This window comes from Cnephaeus nilssonii (assembly GCF_951640355.1).
Source record: "Cnephaeus nilssonii genome assembly, chromosome: 7".
NCBI lineage: Eukaryota > Metazoa > Chordata > Mammalia > Chiroptera > Vespertilionidae > Cnephaeus > Cnephaeus nilssonii.
The window spans coordinates 80,562,697-80,582,412 of NC_137078.1; the positions used below are offsets into that span (position 1 = coordinate 80,562,697).

Genomic DNA, 19,716 nt, shown 5'->3' on the forward strand with positions numbered 1-19,716 from the left:
AAACTGGAATATGGGTTGTTGATTAGGCAAAAGTATCACATATCAATGTAGAGCTTAGTGAATTTGGTAACTGTACTATTTTAAAAAAATTATTTTAAGTCCTCACTTAAGGATTTTTTTTTTTTTGGTTTTTAGAGAAAGTGGAAGAAAGAGAGAGAGACAGAGAGAGAAACATTGATGTGAGAGACACATCGATTGATTGCCTTTGCACACGCCCCAACCAGGGCAAGGGGATCAAGCCTGCAACCTAGGTATGTGCCCTTGACAGAAATCGAACCTGGGACCCTTCAGCCCCCAGGCTGATGCTCTTTCTGCTAAGCTAAACTGGTTAGGGCAATTATGCTTTTTAATAGTAGTTATCGCCCTAGCTGGTTTGGCTCAGTGGATAGAGTGGCAGCCTGGGGACTTGAAGGGTCCTGGATTCTATTCCGGTCAAGGGCACATGCCCAGGTTTCAGGCTCAATCCCCAGTAGGGGGTGTGCAGGAGGCAGCCACTTGATGATTCTCTCTCATTATTGATGTTTCTATCGCTCTCTCCCTCTCCTTTCCTCTCTGAAATCAATAAAAATATAATAAAAAGAAAAAAGCATAATGTATGCAACCTACTCTTGGATGGTTCAGAAAAAAATTAGATAGATAGATAGATAGATAGATAGATAGATAGATAGATAGATATAGCGGTATCTGTAGATAGAGACAGCAAAGAAGAGAAAGAAAGAGAATGCTAAAACAAATGTGGCAAATTTTAAGAACACTGGTGAGTCTTAGTAAAGGATACATGAGTTCTTTACATGATTCTTACAACTTTTCTGTAAGTTTGAAATTATTTCAAAAAAGTTAAAAAAGATAAATGATACACATACATATATAATAAAATAAAATAAAAAGGTAACAAATGCATTTAAAATGAGAAATTGCAAAAAGTATAGTTTCCCAAAAAAGGAACACATATCTTACCCCAGTAGTTGCCACAGGAAGTGGATTGGCTGTGTAAAGGCTTCTTTTTCCATCATAAACTGGCCTACGGTCCCCAAATATAGTTACTTTAAAATGCTGAACCATTGAGTCAACCACCTCCCTACAAAAAGGAAAAAATACATTCACATAATCCTCTACATGATGATATTTTAACAACTTAACTAATTTCTTAACACTATTTAAAGCTGTCAAAATTCTATCCACCCTGCCACCCTTTATTTTTGAGAGAAAGGAAGGGAGAGAAAGAAACATCAATGTATGAAAGAAATATTGATCAGCTGCCTCCCATACGTGCCCACCAGGGATCAAACATGCAACCTATGCATGTGCCCTGACTGGGAATCAAACCGGCAACCTTTCGGTGCACAGGAGGACGTCCGACCAACTGAGTCACGCCCACCAGTAAAGCTGCCAACATTCTAAAAGACAATCACATGTGATAAAAGTTTTGCTTTCAGGACCAGGCTTAGGATACCAGAAAGGGATGATAGGAATTTCACATAAAAATAAAGAATGAATTCAGTGTATTACTTAATCATTCTGGGCCACAGTTGACCTGCAAAATATTAATCCTAGAACCTGATCTAAAAATCCTTTTCACCATCTGACACATTCATCTTTCTTTGTCTCAGAGTTTGACACTCATTCCTCTGTGCTCAAATAGCACCTAATAAATATATCCATTAGAACACTTATTCCATTGTATTATTCTATATAATAAAAGGCTAATATGCAAATAGACCAAATGGTGGAACAATCAGTTGCTATGATGTGCGCTGAACACCAGGGGGTGCACGCGGAACATGGCGGGCATCGGCAGCAGGTGGCTGACCACGGATATGGTGGGCATCAGCCGCAGCAGGATGGTGGAGCAGGTGAGCGGGGGTGCCAGATCAAGGTGGGGTGCTGATCACTGTCATCGGGGCAAGCCTCTGGTAGTTACTGAAAATTCTTTGCTTGATGCCGGCCCCAATTGCTTGGCGCAGTCAGCGGGTGCAAGCAGTGGATTCCAGCCCCAATCACTCCTCAGGACTTCTCCACCTCCCCTGCTCCTGAGGGGCAATGGGGGCCAGCAGCTGCCTCTCACAAACGCTGCTGGTGACAGCCCCGCTTGCACCCACTGCCGGCCCTGATCACCCCTGCGGGCTTCTCCACCTCCTCCTGCTCCTAAGGGGCGATCGGGGCAGCAGCTGCCGTTGGCACCCACTGACGGAGCTGGCCCTAATTACTCCATGCCACCAGTGTGTGTGAGCGGCGGTGGCAGTGGGGCTGTTGGCAGACAGGAGACTGGGGGCTGCGGCGGGAGGGGCCCGGCGGGGGTGTGGAGGATGGGCCGAGACCCGCCCCTGTGCCTACTGCAGCTTCGCGGCCCACAGTTCCTTTCAAGGTGCATGAATTCGTGCACTCGGACCCTAGTAGTTACTGTATGCTTCACTTCTACTAGGCTGTGAGATTCTTGATGGCAATAAACACCTTGTACCACTCCTATCCTTTTACATACACCCCCCCCCCACCTTTACTAAAGTATTCAGGCAATAGGATATTTTAAAACCTCCATTTTTATCCAGCAAACATTTTTATCCCACTTACATATATGAAAAGATATTCAAGACATTTTTTAAGTACAGACTACAGAGAGAACAATACCAAATATCAAAAAATCAATATATATTTTTTGTACACACATCCTTAGTAAAAGCAGGGGAAAGATATCTAGAAGGATGGGTACCAAAATACATATAGTGGTTACCTCTGGAGAGAGAAGCAGAGAGAAAGATGATTTTTAAATTTTGTTTATACAAATCTAAATATATTGTGATGAGATTATGCTCACATAATACTGGTATAATATATAATCGATTTAAAAGAATTTTAAAAAATTCAATTCTAGCACAGTCAAGTGAGTAGGTGATAGGAAAAAGATGAAAAAAAGCATTTTCTGGAACAAAATAATTAAGCTGACTTGATACTCAGAGCAATTTTCTACATACTCAAAGTTTCAATTTTATTTTTATTTTGCTGAAATTATTTAAATTAATGTCATCTTTTCTAGAGTAAATTTTACAACAAAGATTTGAATCACTGCTCAGTGTTTAGGTATAAAACAAATTTCAAAGATTTCCTGCCATTTTAAGTTTACATCTGTGGCTATTATCATTAATTCCAGTTTCTCAGGTGAAATTTTTACAGATCTAATTCATCAGGATGTTTTGATTATTTTTTCACTTTTTACTTAACAGTAAAATTGGTGTTGTTTTAATCTAACCAAATCTTGGCAAACCACTCTAAGGATCAAAATGGCGGAGGAGATTTAAAAACAAAACATCTTAGGGCTAAAAAATATTTTGCTTTGATGCCTAGCACTCAGTATATACCTGGCTCATCTCTTTGTCCAATTAGTTGCTGACTCTACCTCTCTGCAGTATTTCTTCTTCTTTCCTTTTCCTTTTTTTTATTGATTTCAGAGAGGAAGGAAGAGGGAGAAGAGAGAGAGACAGAAACATCAATGATGAGAATCACTGACCGGCTGCCTTCTGCACACCCCCCAGGGATTGAGCCTGAAACCTGGGCATGTGCCCTGACCGGGAATTGAACTGTGACCTCCTGGTTCATAGGTCAACGCTCATCTACTAAACAACACTGCCTGGGTTTTTTTTTATTCCTTCCTCATCATATATTATACCGGTCATTTCACATTCTGGAGTACTCTGTTCAATTTGTAAAAATTTAAGATCCTAAAATATGAAACATAACCAGAAGGTGATCCTGATAGAAACTTATGTAATGAGTAAAATTAAATAAAACTAAGGACTTTTAGTCTGGAATAGAAAAGACTCAAAGGTAATTATAGAAGGTTTTGGCTATTTTGATGGACTGTCGTGAAAAACTGAGCAGAGCCCTGGCTGGTTTGGCTCAGTGGATAGAGCATCAGCCTGTGGACTGAAGGGTCCCAGGTTCAATTCCAGCCAAGGGCACATGCCAGAGTTGTGGACTCGGTCCCCAGGAGGGGGCGTGCAGGAAGCAGCCGATCAATGATTCTCTTTCATCATCGATGTTTCAATTTCTCTCTCCCTTTCCCTTCCTCTCTGAAATCAATAAAAAAAAATAAAACAAACAAACAAACAAAAAAACTGAGCAGAAAACCTACCTTGTATGGTTCAACAGAACTAGAACACATACTTGGAAAAATATAAGAAGCTTGATTTTTGGAACAAAAATTTCTAACATTTTGAAACACCAGAATTACTCACAAGTGGGTTATATTAACTTTTAAGTTACTTGAGTTTGTCCTTGTTAGAACTGTTTAAAGAGCAATTATGTCAGGGAAGATACAAACTAGAAAACTAAAATAAATAATATATACAATCCCCTCTAACAGCAAAATTTTAATTATGAGAATCCTACCTAATAAAATAGTAATATGCAAATTGACAGCACCTTCGCTATGCCCAAGCCACGCCCACCAGCCCAAGCCAAGCCCACCAGCCAATCAGGGCAAGTATGCAAATTACCCAACAAAGATGGCAGTTAATTTGCATACGCTGAGGGAGGGAGGAGTGAAGACTGAAGACAACTTAGAAGGAAGAGGGAGGAAAAGCGGAAAGCAAGGTGGCTGCCAGAGGGAAAGCCCGGGTGGGGCGGGGCGGAGCGGGGCGGGCGGCAGCGGCGCGCGGGTGCAGGCGTGGGGGCTGCAATGGCGGCGGCAGCGGCAGCACATGCGGCCGCAGCGGCCGCTTGCAGGATTCTTCCTGCAAATGGGCTACTAGTATCAAATAATAAAGCACTGCACATTTTATCATGGTATCAGATATAAAAACTTCTTTATCATATAATTACACTAAAAACTGATTTGAACTTAAGGCTTTAGAGCAAGCATGTCAAACTCGCGGTCACCAGGCCGCATGCCTGGAGTTTGACATGCTTGCCTAGAGCCTTAACGGAATCAAACTGGTGACCTCTTGGTTCATGGGTAGACACTCAAACACTGAGCCACTCTGGGTGGGAGTGATATTATTTTTATATAAAAATTTAAGCATAATTATCTCAAAAATTATACCTCAAAAATTATATGGAAGTACAGTACTAAAGCTTTCCCAATCGATACACCACAATACATTAACATTAAATTTAGTAAATTAATACAAAAAATGAATTCTGATAATTAATGGAAACTATGCCTGAGTTTTCTCTATACTGTAGTTGTGGAGCACTAGTCTTTTATTATAACAGTGGGCGAGGAGGGGGGCTCTTTGATCTTTTGTTCAAATGTAGAAATTTTAGTACAATATATGTGTACTAGAGGCCCAGTGCACGGATTCGTGTACCAGTGAAGTCCTTCGGCCTGCCCTGCACCCTCTCATAATCTGGGACCCCTCGGGGGATGTTGGACTGACAGTTTCTGCCCAATCCCCGCAGACAGGCCGAGGGACCCCACCGGTGCACGAATCTGTGCACCAGGCCTCTAGTATGCATATAAGATCTTTGGTTAATCACTTCCCACCCTCCCCCCTTCCCTCTGAGATTCATCAGTCTGTTCCATGTTTCCATGCCTGTGCATTGAGCGTCTGCCCCTGGTGGTCAGCGCGCATCATAGCTACCAGTCAAATGGTCACTTAGGCTTCTATATATATAGATATTAAGCCAGCTTCTTAGCTTATAATAAAAGTAAAACCACAATAACCAAAATATATAAAATTATAACTTCTAAAGCGTTAAAAAAGCAATTCAGAAAAGAAAATCTGAGTAAATAAGGATAAGAACTTCTAAACAATCTTTAGTGGTTTCCTTTTACTAATAACGTTAGTCTGAGGCAGAATGAATTTTTGCAAAGTGTAATATGATGCATTTTTAGAACATCAGGTTACAATTTAAAAATCCATAAGAACAGCCCTCGCTGGTTTGGCTCAATGGATAGTGCATCAGCCTGCAGATTGAAGGGTCCCAGGTTCAATTCTAGTCAAGGGCACATGCCCAGGTTGTGGGCTTGATCCCCAGTAGGGGGCGTGCAGGAGGCAGCCAATCAATGATCCTCTCTCATCATTGATGTTTCTATCTCTCCCCCTCTCTCTTCCCCTCTGAAATCAATAAAAATATATTTTAAAAAGAAAAGGAAAAAAAAAATCCATAAGAACATTTGGTGATTACTACACAAATGGAACCTGCCTGAGTATGTTTGGTCTTACAAAGGGCTATAGCCTATCTCATCTACTTCCTACATTCTGGTGCTGCTTTTTTTACTCTGTCATGCTCTGGTGCACAGACTGCAGAGCAAAATTTATTTTGTTTTCGTATGCCTTACATTTTTATTGTTCCTCAGTTACTCCATTACTGCCTTCTTTTGTGATTTTTTTTCTAGTGTACTCCCTTAGGTTCTCTTCCCCTTTTATTTTCTGTATATTTTGTTTATGGATTTTATTGGGGTGACATTGATTAATAAAACCATGCAGGTTTCAAGTGTACAACTCCATAACACATCATCTGCACACTACATTGTGCACTCACCACCCAAAGTCAAGTCTCTTTCTGCCACCATTTATCCCTCCTTTGCCCTCTTTCACCTCCCATTACCCCCCTTTCCCTCTGGCCATCACCATACTGTTGTTTTGTGTCTTTTTTCTTCTTCTTCTTAATCCCTTTACCTTTTTCAGCCAGCCTTCCAACCTCCCTCCCCTCTGAAAAATGTCACTGACTGTACAATAAAATTTAATATTTTCTACTTTACCACCTGACTCAGAGCAGAAAAATGGTAGAAGAGGGTAACTTTAATGTAAAAAAAGAAGAAACTATTTTTCTGTTAATTGTTACTATCCTAATATATAAAAAGCCAGGGGCCGTCACAACTGAAACAGACGGATGACAGAACAGTAGGCTGTGAGGGGCGACCAGGCCGACAGGGGGAGCATTTGGGGGTGACCAGGCCAGCGGGGGTAGGCAGTTGGGGGTGACCAGGTCAGCAGGGGCAGCCGTAAGGGGCAACCAGGTCAGTGTGTGTGTGTGTGGAATTAGGGGTGGCCAGGCCTGCAGAGGGGGGCAGTTGGGGGCGACCAGGTGGTGGGGGGGGACAGTTAGGGGCGACCAGGCCGGCAGAGGGGGGCAGTTGGGGGTGACCAGGTGGGCAGGGGGGGCAGTAAGGGGCGATCAGGCCAGCAGGCAAACAGTTAGGAGTCAGCGGTTCCAGATTGTGAGAGGGATGTCCGACTGTCGGTTTAGGCCCGATCCAGGCAGTCGGACATCCCCTGAGGGGTCCCGGATTGGAGAGGGTGCAGGCTGGGCTGAGGGGACCCCTCCTCCCGTGCACGAATTTCATGCGCCGGACCTGTAGTAAGGTCATAAAGAACCATCTTCATCTCATTTTAATTTCTCTGTTCCCATAGGCAGAATGGGAATTATTCTAGTCTATAAGAGAAGACATGAAATAATATTTTCCCCTCGAAGTGACTATACACATTTGTTTAATATTCACAGCTACAACAAATTAATCTGCCACTATACATACAGAAAGAAGGAAGACTGCTAAGGTATAGATGCTAAATTAACCAAGAGGTTTATAAAACACAACTAAAACAGCTGGCTGGCTGTCCTTGTATCCTTCCAACCTCTAATTTATCTTCATAATTCTATAGTAAGTAGCAGAGAAGGTAGCCAATCAATATTTTGCATCAAGATAACTTTTAAAAGATACAGAGTAGAGATTATATTTTAGATCAAAATTTTAATACTTTATAATATAACATCTGCAGTATAGCAAAGCATTTCATTATGTAGTATCTTCATAATCATTTCATATGGGTGAATGAATTCTTTCACAATCTTATATAACCACAACAACTAACCCAGTAAACATTTCTAGTATTCACAAATAACTGACAGATTACTTTAGACTACAAAATAGATTTTTAACTCAATCTGGCTTACACTAACAACTCTTCTCTAAAACACTTCTCCCTCTGACCACCACAAACTCTTAATAGATATGGTTTCTTTCAGCCTTTTCATTTGGCTCTTTTAGCATTTGCCACTGTGATCAATCCTTGAATATCAAATCAAGATCCTTGTTTTACCTTCTCTAAAAAACCTTCTACTTTGTCCTGGTCCTCCTACCTTTTCAGTCTCTTAAGTGTCTTCACTGGCAAACCTGAAACAATAGTATCCCCAGAGATCTATTCTCAATCCTCTTATCTCGACTCGACTCATTTTCCCTATTAACTATCAGCTACCTATATACTGACGTCTCAAATCTCAATCTCCATCTTGACTTATCTCCTGAGCTTTAGGCCTTTATTTCCAATAATCTACTGAACTCAATTTTGATGCTTCTTACACATTTCAACATCCAAATATCCAAAACAGAAAACAAAAAACTTGGTCCTTTCACAACCTGTATTTCTGTCAAAGCCAACACCATTATCATCACCATTATACAATTTAGGGACTATGAAGCCCTTCTTATCTCTGCCCTTTCCTTACACACCTAAATTATTCATTTTTCTAAATCAACTAAGCCTTGTCTTTATCACTTCTGTTACTTAGGTCTTAGAACACACAACCTCTAATCTAGAAAAGTAGATACCAAAGTGCTAGGGGGTATGCTGAAGTATGAGAAAAAAAAGTTTTTATATTTTAATTTTCATCTTATAATCTGAATACATATTGACAATGGTGCCCTCACTTAGCCCAGGTTAGATGGTCAGGTGTAACACATGGTACACCAGGAATACTAACAATCTTATATGTTGGGAGCTCTGCAACATATAAGAGTTAACAGTGAACTCTTACTTATTCATTTTCAGCATGTTGCAACTTATTTCAGTTCAAGTGTGTGGCACCTATTCAGTCAGGTTTTTGGTACATTAATCTGAAAATTTTAAATTAATAAATATATTCTTAAAGAGTTTATTTCAAAACAATGTTAGAACAGTAGTACAAGTCTGTAAGTTAAAAAATTTTAAACATGTATGGTGTATATACTTATCTATTAAGTACATGGTCAAATATTTTAACTATTGGGCATGTGTGATCAAAATTTTGAAGACCATTGATCTAGACTACTGCAACAGCCTTCCAAATGTTCTCCAGGACTGGTCTTTCTCTTCTCTCATTCATTCTACACAATGCCATTAGTTATGCTTTTAAATATACATGTTCCTCATTTGCTCAAAAGCCTCCAATGGCTCTCTACTATTTCTGAATTCACAGGCCTTAGCTAACTTTTCAAACTCCAGCTACTCTATTTATACTGGCCTACTTTTGTTACATGTCTTCCCTTTGCCCATGCTCTCTCTATATGGATTATTCTTTCACCTGGCCCATTGAGCAACTATTCAGCTCAGTTACCATCTTCTTCCCTAACCAAAGGCAGAGAGAAAGCGAGAGGGACAGAAACATCAATGATGAAAGAGAATCATTTATCCGCTACCTCCTGCACGCCCCCTACTGGGGACGGAGCGGGAAACCTGGGCATGTGCCCTTGATCAAAATTGAACCTGGGACACTTCAGTCTGCAGGCCAATGCTCTATCCACTGAGCAAAACCGGCTAGGGCAGTAATCATTACTTAAAAAAATTTATTGAATTTATTGGGGTAACATTGGTCAATAAAATCATCATTACTCTTTTATAACAGCACATACTACTCATCTCACAGAACTTGTCACTCCACATAGACTACGAAATGCTTACCAGGGATCATGTCTTTATTTAACTTATTATTTCCAGAACATAGCACCATTTGTGCCTGACACAAAACAGTGCACAATAAATTAAATAGTTAAATGAAAACATAGAAAATACCCAAAAAGTAATCTTTAAGTTTTAAAAGTTACTGCAGGATTTAGAATTATAATTCCAGTTAGGGTCCATATATTTTTATTGATTTTAGAGAGAGGAAGGGAAAGGGATAGAGAGAAAGAGAAACATCGATGAGAAAGAAACATCAATGGGCTGCCTCCTGTACACCCCCTACTGGGGATCGAGCCCACAACTTGGGCATGTGCCCTGACCAGGAAACGAACTATGATCTACTGGTTCACAGATCGATGCTCAACCATTGAGCCATGCTGGCTGAGCAGGATTCATATATTTTTAAATCTAGTACCAATAGCATTCTATTTTGGTACAACCATATGGTAAATTGAGATACCTGGTTTAAATGGATTTAACTTAGCCGGCCCTGCCCCCTACTGGGATGGGGGGACAATCAGGGGCGGGGCCAGCTGGGGGAGAAGGGGCTACGGGCCGATCGAGGAGGTGGGGGCTCATCAGGGGCACGGCTGACTGGGGAGAGGGGCTGCAGGAGGGTGGCTGCCAGCCTTGGCCCCTATTGGGTTGGGAGGGGGGTGATCAGGGATGGGGCTGGCTCTGGGGAGGGGCCACGGGAGGTTGGCTGGCAGGCCCCACCCCCCCGATCGGGCCGGTTTGCTGGCCACACTGGGTGTCATAGCGACTGATCGTTTCGATGTTCCAGCTGCTGGCTTTTTATATACATAGATATAAAAGCCTAAGTGACCATCTGACCGGTAGCTATGATGCACACTGACCACCAGGGGGCAGACACTCAATGCAAAAGCTGCTGAGCTGCGGTGACTTGGCAGCAGCGGTTCTCAGGTGATACACCCCGGAACTAGAGAGGAGGGAGCCCGATTCCGGGGTGCGTCACTCAAGAACTGTTCTCTCGCAATCTGGGACCCCTCGGGGATGTCGGAGAGCCGGTTTTGGCCCGATCCCTGCAGGCCAGGCCGAGGAACTCCACTTGCTGGAAGGACCCCACTCACTCACTCGGGTGATCAGGGGTGGGGCTGGCTGGGGAGGGACCATGGGAGGTTGGCTCCAGGGCTTGTCCGGCCCATCTCACCCAGTCCTGCCCCACCGGCCACCTTCTAATTAATTTCCTTTCAATGTGCACAAATCCGTGCACCAGGGCACTAGTTCAGTAATGAAAAGGCATGAAGTAGTAACACATGTCACAACTTGGATGAACCTTGAAAATATGTGAAGTGAAAGAAGTCAGTCACACAAAAGGCCACACATACTATACAATTTCATTTACATGAAATGTCTAGAAATGGCAAATCTAGAGACAGAAAGTAGATTAGTGTTGGCAGGGGCTGAGGAGAGGGAGACATTGGGTAGTGACTGCTAATGCATATCAGATTTCTTTTTGGGAAGATAAAATGTTCTAAAATTAGATAGTGGTGATGGTTGTACCCCATCTCTGTGAACATACTAAATACCACTGAATTGTACACTTTAAGTGAGTGAATTGTATGGTGTATACATTTTACATCAATAAAATGTTATTTTAAAAAAGTATATCCCTCTCTTGGCATACTACCCAATTATAACACTATGCCACTGATATTCCTGACAGCAGAAAAGAATTCTCACTCTGATTTGAGATTTCAATTTAAAAGCTAAAATTATATCAATATATAGATGTATTTTTACCTTCTAAAATTCAATCATCAGAATTACATTATATCCTTATATCCATATACAATATGCACAAATACATGGCACTGTCCTTAATCATAATAATAACAGTAATTATAATAGCACAATTACTATAACATTTAATTTATAAAAGAAAACTGAACCTCTTAAAAATTCAACCACATTTACTATCAACTATTTTAAGATTCTTTCACATCTTTATGTGTCCAAAATAGATTTTTAAAAATTTTAAATTTTATTTTTTAATTTATCTTTATTATTGAAAGTATTATAGATGTTCCTTCCCCCCCCCCCCCCCATTGATGCCCTCCACCCAACCACGGCCCCATCCAGAGGCCTTTACCCCACTATTGTCTGTGTCCACAGGTTATACATATATGCATATAAGTTCTTTGATTGTTCTCTTCCTGCCTCCTACCCTCTAGTTACAATCATACTGTATATACAATTTTTCCAAAGTATTTCATTATTCAGTGATTCTGAATAAGTGCATAACTCTCTACTGAAGGTTTATCCCCATATATAGAAGCTGGACAAACTCACATAAAAACTCAAGTTACAGAATTTATACTCTAGGTCATAATATTTCTAAAAATATTTTATTTTTAGTTATTGAGAGCATTCACTTGTTTAAAAAAAACTAGAAACATTTGAAATCTGCTTAATAAACATGCTCTGTGACCAAATGATCATTTTCAATCAAAATCATTAAATAGGAAAAAAAAGACACACATACACACCCCCCCAAAGGTGTGAGGAAAGGAAAAGAAAACCAATAGACAAAGTCTAAAGTAGAGAACTTGACTCACAAAAAGACTCATAAGAATTTCCTAGATATTTTTCTCCAAAAAAACTCCTCTAACTAAAGTGAAAATTTGTTTTGCTACATCACTCTGCTATTATCATTAATGCCATAGTTCCAAATATTTGAGCTTGTGGCATGTAGACAAGAGAAACCTCATGTGTTGATTTAAATACTGCTGCATTTTGGCCCATAACTGTTTAGCTAATATTGAAAAGGAATTGTAAAGTTCTATCTAGTGCCTTTTAAATTCCAGAATTCTAGTTATTGAAGTGTAAGAACTAAACTAATTTCAGAAGCCAACCAACAACCTTAACTGACTAGTTATGTAGTAAATATTGCAAAAAAGTTAAGACAAAAGCTAGTCTTTTGAAGAAAATAAGGGGAGTAAGTTTTCCAGATGTTGATTTAAAATCAAGTCAATATTATTAACAAAGTATAAAATTGATTTATGCTATTTTTAGATTCCATATATAAGTGAAACTAGAGGCCCGGTGCACGAAATTCATGCATGGGAGGTGTGTGTCCCTCAGCCCAACCTGCACCCTCTCCAATCTGGGACCCCTTGAGGGATGTCCGACTGCCCGTTTAGGCCCGATCCCACCAGGATCGGGCCTAAACGGGCAGTCGGACATCCCTCTCACAATCCAGGACTGCTGGCTCCCAACTGCTCGCCTGCCTGCCCCTAACCGCTTCTGCCTGACAGCCTGATCACCCCCTAACCACTACCCTGCCAGCATGATTGATGCCTAACTGCTCCCCTGCCAGCCTGTTTGCCCCTAACTGCCCTCCTCTTTAGGCCTGGTCACCCCTAACTGCCCACCCCTGCAGGCCTGGTCCCCCCCAACTGCTCTTCCCTGCAGGCCTGGGTCCTCCCCAACTGCCCTTCCCTGCAGGCTCGGTCACCCCCAACTTCCCTCCTCTGCCAGCCTGGTCACCCCTAACTGCCCTCCCCTGCAGGCTTGATTGCCCCCAACTGCCCTCCCTTGCAGGCCTGGTCCCTCCCAACTGTCCTCCCCTGCTGGCCATCTTGTGCCGGCCATCTTGTGTCCACATGGGGGCAGTCATCTTTGACCACATGGGGCAGCCATCTTGTGTGTTGGGAGTGATAGTCAATTTGCATATTATTCTTTTATTAGATAGGATTAGATAGGATAGAAGCCTGGTGCATGGGTGGGGGCCCGCTGGTTTGCCCTGAAAGGTGTCCTGGATCAGGGTGGGGGTTCCCTTGGGGTGTGGGGCGGCCTGGGTGAAGGGCCTGTGGTGGTTTGCAGGCCAGCCATGCCCCCTGGTGACCCAAGCAGAGGCCCTGGTATCTGGGATTTATGTTTCTTCTACAATTGAAACTTTGTAGCCTTAAGCGGAGGCCAAGGCATGCCAGGGCAGGCGGAAAGCTTGGCTTCCTCCATTGCCAGGGAAACCCAAGCCTCCTGCTCTCTCAGTGGCTGTAGCCATCTTGGTTGGGTTAATTTGCATACTCGCTCCTGACTGGCTGGTGGGCGTGGCTTGTGGGTGTAGCAGAGGTATGGTCCATTTGCATATTACTCTTTTATTAGATAGGTTCATATGGTAGTTATCTTTCTATGTCTGACTTATTTAGCAAAATTCCCTCCAGGTCCATCCAAGTTGTCACAAATAGCAAGAATGTATTATTTTTTTATGGCTGAGTAGTAGTCCATTATATCTATCTATCTATATCTATCTACCTAGGTACCTACAGATATTCTTCTTTATTCATCCATCAATAGTGCTGCCTCATCATTAAAAGGTGTTCCTTTTTTACTACAATTATCCACAATTCTTCCAATTGTTTTAGATTAACTCAATTCCTTTTCTTCTTGCTTTACAAATATTTTTTAATGACTATCAAGTCAGGATTCTGGAGTTCTGTTCTAATTTTTGCTACCAAAATGTGTGCTCTTGAGTTGGCCTCTTAACCCTTCTGGATTTCAGCTATTAAAAAGGTTATCAGCCTTGGCCATGTGGCTCAGTTGGCTGGAATGTCATCCTGTACACCAAAGGGTCCAGGGCTCAATCCCCAGTCTGGGGGAGCAACTGATTGATGTTTTTCTCTCTCTCTAAAATTATAAAAACATCCTTGGGTGATGATTTACCACAGTTCCCTTCCTGACCTCAGAAAGAACTCGCATTACATGTTAATTATAACATTCATATAATTTTTTTTTTTACATTGTCACAACCTTTCTTAGTGCTCATTCACTTCCTATGTCTTATATGTCTTATCTCCATTAAATTATAAATTCCTTTACAGAAAGAATCATCTACGTCTTTTTTAAAAAATTGAGGTAATCGCCGAAACCGGTTTGGCTCAGTGGATAGAGCGTCGGTCTGCGGACTGAGGGGTCCCAGGTTCGATTCCAGTCAAGGGCATGTACATTGGTTGCGGGCACATCCCTGGTGGGGGGTGTGCAGGAGGCAGCTGGTCGATGTTTCTCTCTCATCAATGTTTCTAGCTCTCTATCCCTCTCCCTTCCTCTCTGTAAAAAATCAATAAAATATATTTTAAAAATAAATAAAATTTTAAAAAAATTGAGGTAACATTGATTTATACCATTAGATAAGTTTCAGGTGTACTCACCTATGTCTTAAATGAAGGCTCTTAATAATACCTATTGAATAAGAAAAGCCTGGGGTATTTGATATTACAAACCAACATGTTAAGTATCATTGTTTTCTAAATGTTTTACACATGAGACTTCTTTTTTAAAACCTCTTTATGGGGTTACACTACATTATAATTTCCTTTTATATTCCCTGTATTACCTAAACTACAGCCATACACAAATACAGACATATAGAGTATTTGGGGAATGTGAGAGAAGAAACTTACTGAGAGCAGATTGAAAAATCCTTTACATACTATATGTATTTGTTCCTATATAAGATTAAGAAATAGTTAGGAGTTGAGGATCAGAACAGAAAGCACGAAGCCATGACAACCATCATCTCTACCACTACCATCATCTTAAAGGAAACAACAGAAAAGGGTAAATAGGTGGGGTGGGGAGATAAAAGATATATTACCTAAAAGCAAAGGAAAAAAAATACTCAGCCTGATTTCAAAAACATCTAAAAATGACTTGGACCTTTTCTATTATCACAGAGAGAACATATGAGTTCATGTTATAATGGAAAAATTTCAAGGCTATTAGAAGATTTTACCTACTAACACATCTCTGAAGTGCAATCAATTTCAAAACAAATTACCATGTGTTCTTAGTCAAACTGCTAGACATTATCATTGCTATTTGGATATACAAGATAAACAAATATTATGGCAAAGACTAATACCAACAGCAAAAAATCTCCATGCTTCATGATTCTTACCTGTTCACTCTCCTAGGACACTTGTCTGGTTTAATATCTACCTCATAGAGGTAGACGTCAATCTTTGGGATTTCAACTTGAAAACAGTTAGCCAGCAATTTAATGGGTTTGCCCATGGTGCCATAGCCAGGTCTTCTGGGCACCATGAGTAGGGGCTGGGCCCCAACGGGTCCTGCAACAGATGGGGGGAAATAACACTGTTACAGACTGCATTGGATAATCTTGTCAATCAGAGTATGCTAGAACTTTAAGTAAATCGGGTAATGGGGTTGAAACCTATTGCTGAAACATGACAATTTCTAACATCTCTACTTATTTCCTCCCAATTTATTCTCCTTATTAAAACAAACATATAAATAAACAAAACCCTGGGTTCTGCTGGAAAATTGTTTTGGAATAGGGTAGAAAGAAGGGAGAACAATCACACAAACTCAGGAGAGCATGTGCAAACACAAATCAGACCCAAAGAGTGTGATACCTAGAGCAAAACAAACACAGAAAGTAGGATCAGAATAAATGGACAAAATAAAAAAATATATACAATAAAAAGTATCAGCAAAGCACAAATCAATTATTTGAAAAGATAAATAAAATCTATAAACCCCAGGCAACACTGATTTTTAAAATAGGAGAATTGCCTTAATAAAAGTGTGTGGGGATCATATAACTACAGATACTGAAGACGTTATAAACACTGTGTCAATAAATTTAAAGGTTTGCTGAAAAAGATAAATACAGCTTACTTACACACAAAAACATGTAAAATATGAAAAGTCCTCTGTTGGCAGAAATGTAAAATGGTATAGTTGCTTTGGAAAACCACATGGTGGTTCCTCAAAACATTAAAAATAGAATAACCATAAGATCAAGCAATTTGCCCTGACCGGTTTGGCTCAGTGGATAGAGTGTCGGCCTACAGACTCAAGGGTCCAAGGTTTGATTCCGGTCAAGGGCATGTACCTTGGTTGCAGGCACATCCCCAGTGGGGGGTGTGCAGGAGGCAGCTGATTGATGTTTCTCTCTCCTCGATGTTTCTGGCTCTCTCTCCCTCTCCCTTCCTCTCTGTAAAAAAAATCAATAAAATATATTTAAAAAAAAAAAAAGATCAAGCAATTCTATTTCTGGGTATCTACCCAAAAACAATGAAAGCAGGGTGTTGAACAGATCATTACACACTTACTAGAGGCCTGGTGCACAAAATTCGTGCACTGGGGTGGGGGGGTTGTCCCTCAGCCCAGCCTGCACCCTCTCCAATCTGGGACCCCTTGAGGGATGTCCGACTGCCGGTTTAGGCCTGATCCCGGGGATCGGGCCTAAACCGGCAGTCGGACATCCCTCCTACAATCCGGGACTGCTGGTTCCTAACCACTTGCCTGCCTGCCTGATTGCTCCTAACAACTCTGCCTGCCAGCCTGATCGCCCCCTAACAGCTCCCCTGCAGGCCTGACTGACGCCTAACTGCTCTTTTGCTGGCCTGATCGCCCCCAACTGCCCTCCCCTCCAGGCATGGTTGCCCCCAATTGCCCTCCCCTGCCAGCCATCTTGTGGGGGCGTCCATCTTGTGACGACATGGGGGCGGCTATCTTGTGACAGCATGGGGATGGCCATCTTGTGACGTGAGAGTGTGAGGGTCAATTTGCATATTACCTCTTTATTTTATAGGATGCTCACAACAGCATTAGTCACGACAGCCAAAAGATGGAATCCACCTCAATGTCCACTGATGGATAAGTGGATAAACAAAATGTGGTATATACATACAATGGAATATTAGTTAGCCTTAAAAAGAAATGAAATTCTGACACATGCTAAACATAGATGAACCTTGTAGATGTTATACTAAGTGAAATAAGTCACAGAAACACACTGTATGATTCCTATTATTAACCTTTTGCACTCGGATGTTGAGTGTGACTCGACACGGTTAGCATTAGAATAAAGGAATCGAGAAAAAAGCAAGCGAGTGCAAAGGGTTAATACTACAAAGTGGAAGGATGGTTGCCAGAGACTGGGAAAAAGAAGAATGGGGAATTGATGCTTAATGGGTATAGTTTCAGTTTTTCAAACTGAAAACAGATCCGGAGACTGGTTGTACAACAATGTGAATGTAGTACCTATATGCTATGAACTGTACACTTAAAAACGGCTAAGATGGGCCCTGGCTGGTGTGCTCAGTTGTTAAGAGCTTTGGCCCACATACTGAAGAGTGGAGGATTCGATTCTCAGTCAAGGGCACATACTTGGGTTGCAAGTTCGATCCCCCAGACCCAGTTGGGATGTGTGCAGGGGGGAATCAAACAATTGATGTGATCTTTCACATCAATCTCTCTCTCACACATAAATCTCTCTCTCTCCTTCCCTCCCTCTCTTCCATTCTCTCTAAGAATCAATGGAAAAAATATCCTTAAATGAGGATTAACAACAATAAAAAACAACTGCTAAGATGGCAAATTTAACATTATGTATATTTTATCAGTTAAAAATAAACACTAAGTGATACCTAACATTAAGTTTTTTTAAAAATATATTTTATTGACTTTTTATAGAGAGGAAGGGAGAGGGAGTTAGAAACATCGATGAGAGAGAAACATCAATCAGCTGCCTCCTGCACGCCCCCCCTACCAGGGATGTGCCTGCAACCTAGGTACATGCCCTTGACCGGAATCGAACCTGGGACCCTCGAGTCCGCAGGCCAACACTCTATCCACGGAGCCAAACCGGTTAGGGCTAACATTAAGTTTTTGAATCTCAAAATGTTGTAGCTTTGTTAAAGTTCAAATGATAAATTCAGTTAAAAAATTAATAACTATTATCTCTGAATGAACTTACATTTAAATATCTGAGAAGGCCTGTAACTATTTGAAAAAAATTAAATCCACAATTCAAAATATCCAGCAATTCTACTTCTGGGTATTTAGCTGAAGAAACTAAAAACACTAACTTGATGCCCAGCCAGCATGGCTCAGTGGTTGAGCATCAATTAATGAACCAGGAGGTCATGGTTCGATTCCTGGTCAGGGCACATGCCTGGGTTTCGGGCTTGATCCCCAGTATGGGACTGTGCAGAAGGCAGCCGATTCTCTCTCTCATCATTGATGTTTTTGTCCCTCCCTCCCTCTCCGAGATAAAGAAAAACATGTTTAACAACAACAAAAATAGGAGAAAGCATTGGTTGTGGGACATAGTTTTGCTAAATCTCAAGTATTTATTTTAAGCAATGGGTAGCCAAAGAAAGTCATTAATATTAGACAATGACAGAAAACTACAGAAACTCCAAATACAGAAATGCTGTTCATGCATCCAAACAGCATAACCATTATGGTTGAAAAACCACACAATATTCTTTCTCACATGTTTTGTTAATGAGCCAAGAATGAGGGTGTAGCCGAAACTGGTTTGGCTCAGTGGATAGAGCGTTGGCCTGCGGACTCAAGGGTCCCAGGTTCGATTCCGGTCAAGGGCATGTACATTGGTTGCGGGCACATCCCCAGTAGGGGGTGTGCAGGAGGCAGCTGATCAATGTTTCTAACTCTCTATCCTTCTCTCTTTCTCTCTGTAAAAAAATCAATAAAATATATTAAAAAAAAAAAAAAAAAGAATGAGGGTGTATTAAGTATCCTATACAACTGAAATAGAAGTAGGAATCTCTAGTGAATGTTGCTCATCCCCCCAAAAACTGAGACTAAACAGGTTTGGAAAGGACAGTATTCTTAAGTAAATTATCTTTTTAGTTTTACCATCATGAAAACAGAACTATCACTTGTCTTTTTTCTCCTTATCCATTAAGACAAACAAACAAAGAAAATAAACTTCCAAGTTACTTAAGGTCCTAATCCTACATAATTCTATATAATAAAGCCCTAATATGCAAATCAACTGAACGGTAGAACGACCAGTTACTATGATGCGCACTGATCACCAGGGGGGGCAGACGCTCAACGCAGGAGCTGCCCCCTGGTGGTCAATGCGCTCCCACAGGGGGAGCGCCGCTCAGCCAGAGGCTGGGCTCACACCTCTCCTGCTTCCCCGGCAGCGAGCCAAGCAGTAAGGAGCAGCAAGCAGGTGGGTGGTAAGGAGCAGTAAGGGTCCCGGACTGCGAGAGGGATCCCAGACTGCAAGAGGGATGTCCACCTGCTGACT

The 19,716-nt window shown here is 41.4% G+C and overlaps 1 protein-coding gene across 5 annotated transcripts in view; it reads right to left on the reverse strand.

Moving 5' to 3' along the window:
* The window catches only part of AGO3 (argonaute RISC catalytic component 3), a 120,002-nt gene that overhangs the window by 81,557 nt on the left and 18,729 nt on the right, over positions 1-19,716 (reverse strand). For 4 of the 5 annotated variants that reach the window (XM_079778121.1, XM_079778120.1, XM_079778122.1 and 1 more), the window contains exons 2-3: positions 15,577-15,748; positions 958-1,078 (exon numbers count right to left, since the gene is read on the reverse strand). In XM_079778121.1, the coding sequence (XP_079634247.1) occupies positions 958-1,078; positions 15,577-15,722 (267 nt within the window). In that variant the 5' untranslated portion in view covers positions 15,723-15,748. Of the gene's footprint in view, positions 1-957; positions 1,081-15,576; positions 15,749-19,716 lie in introns of those variants that run through there. The other variant, XM_079778123.1, reaches the window with a different exon arrangement.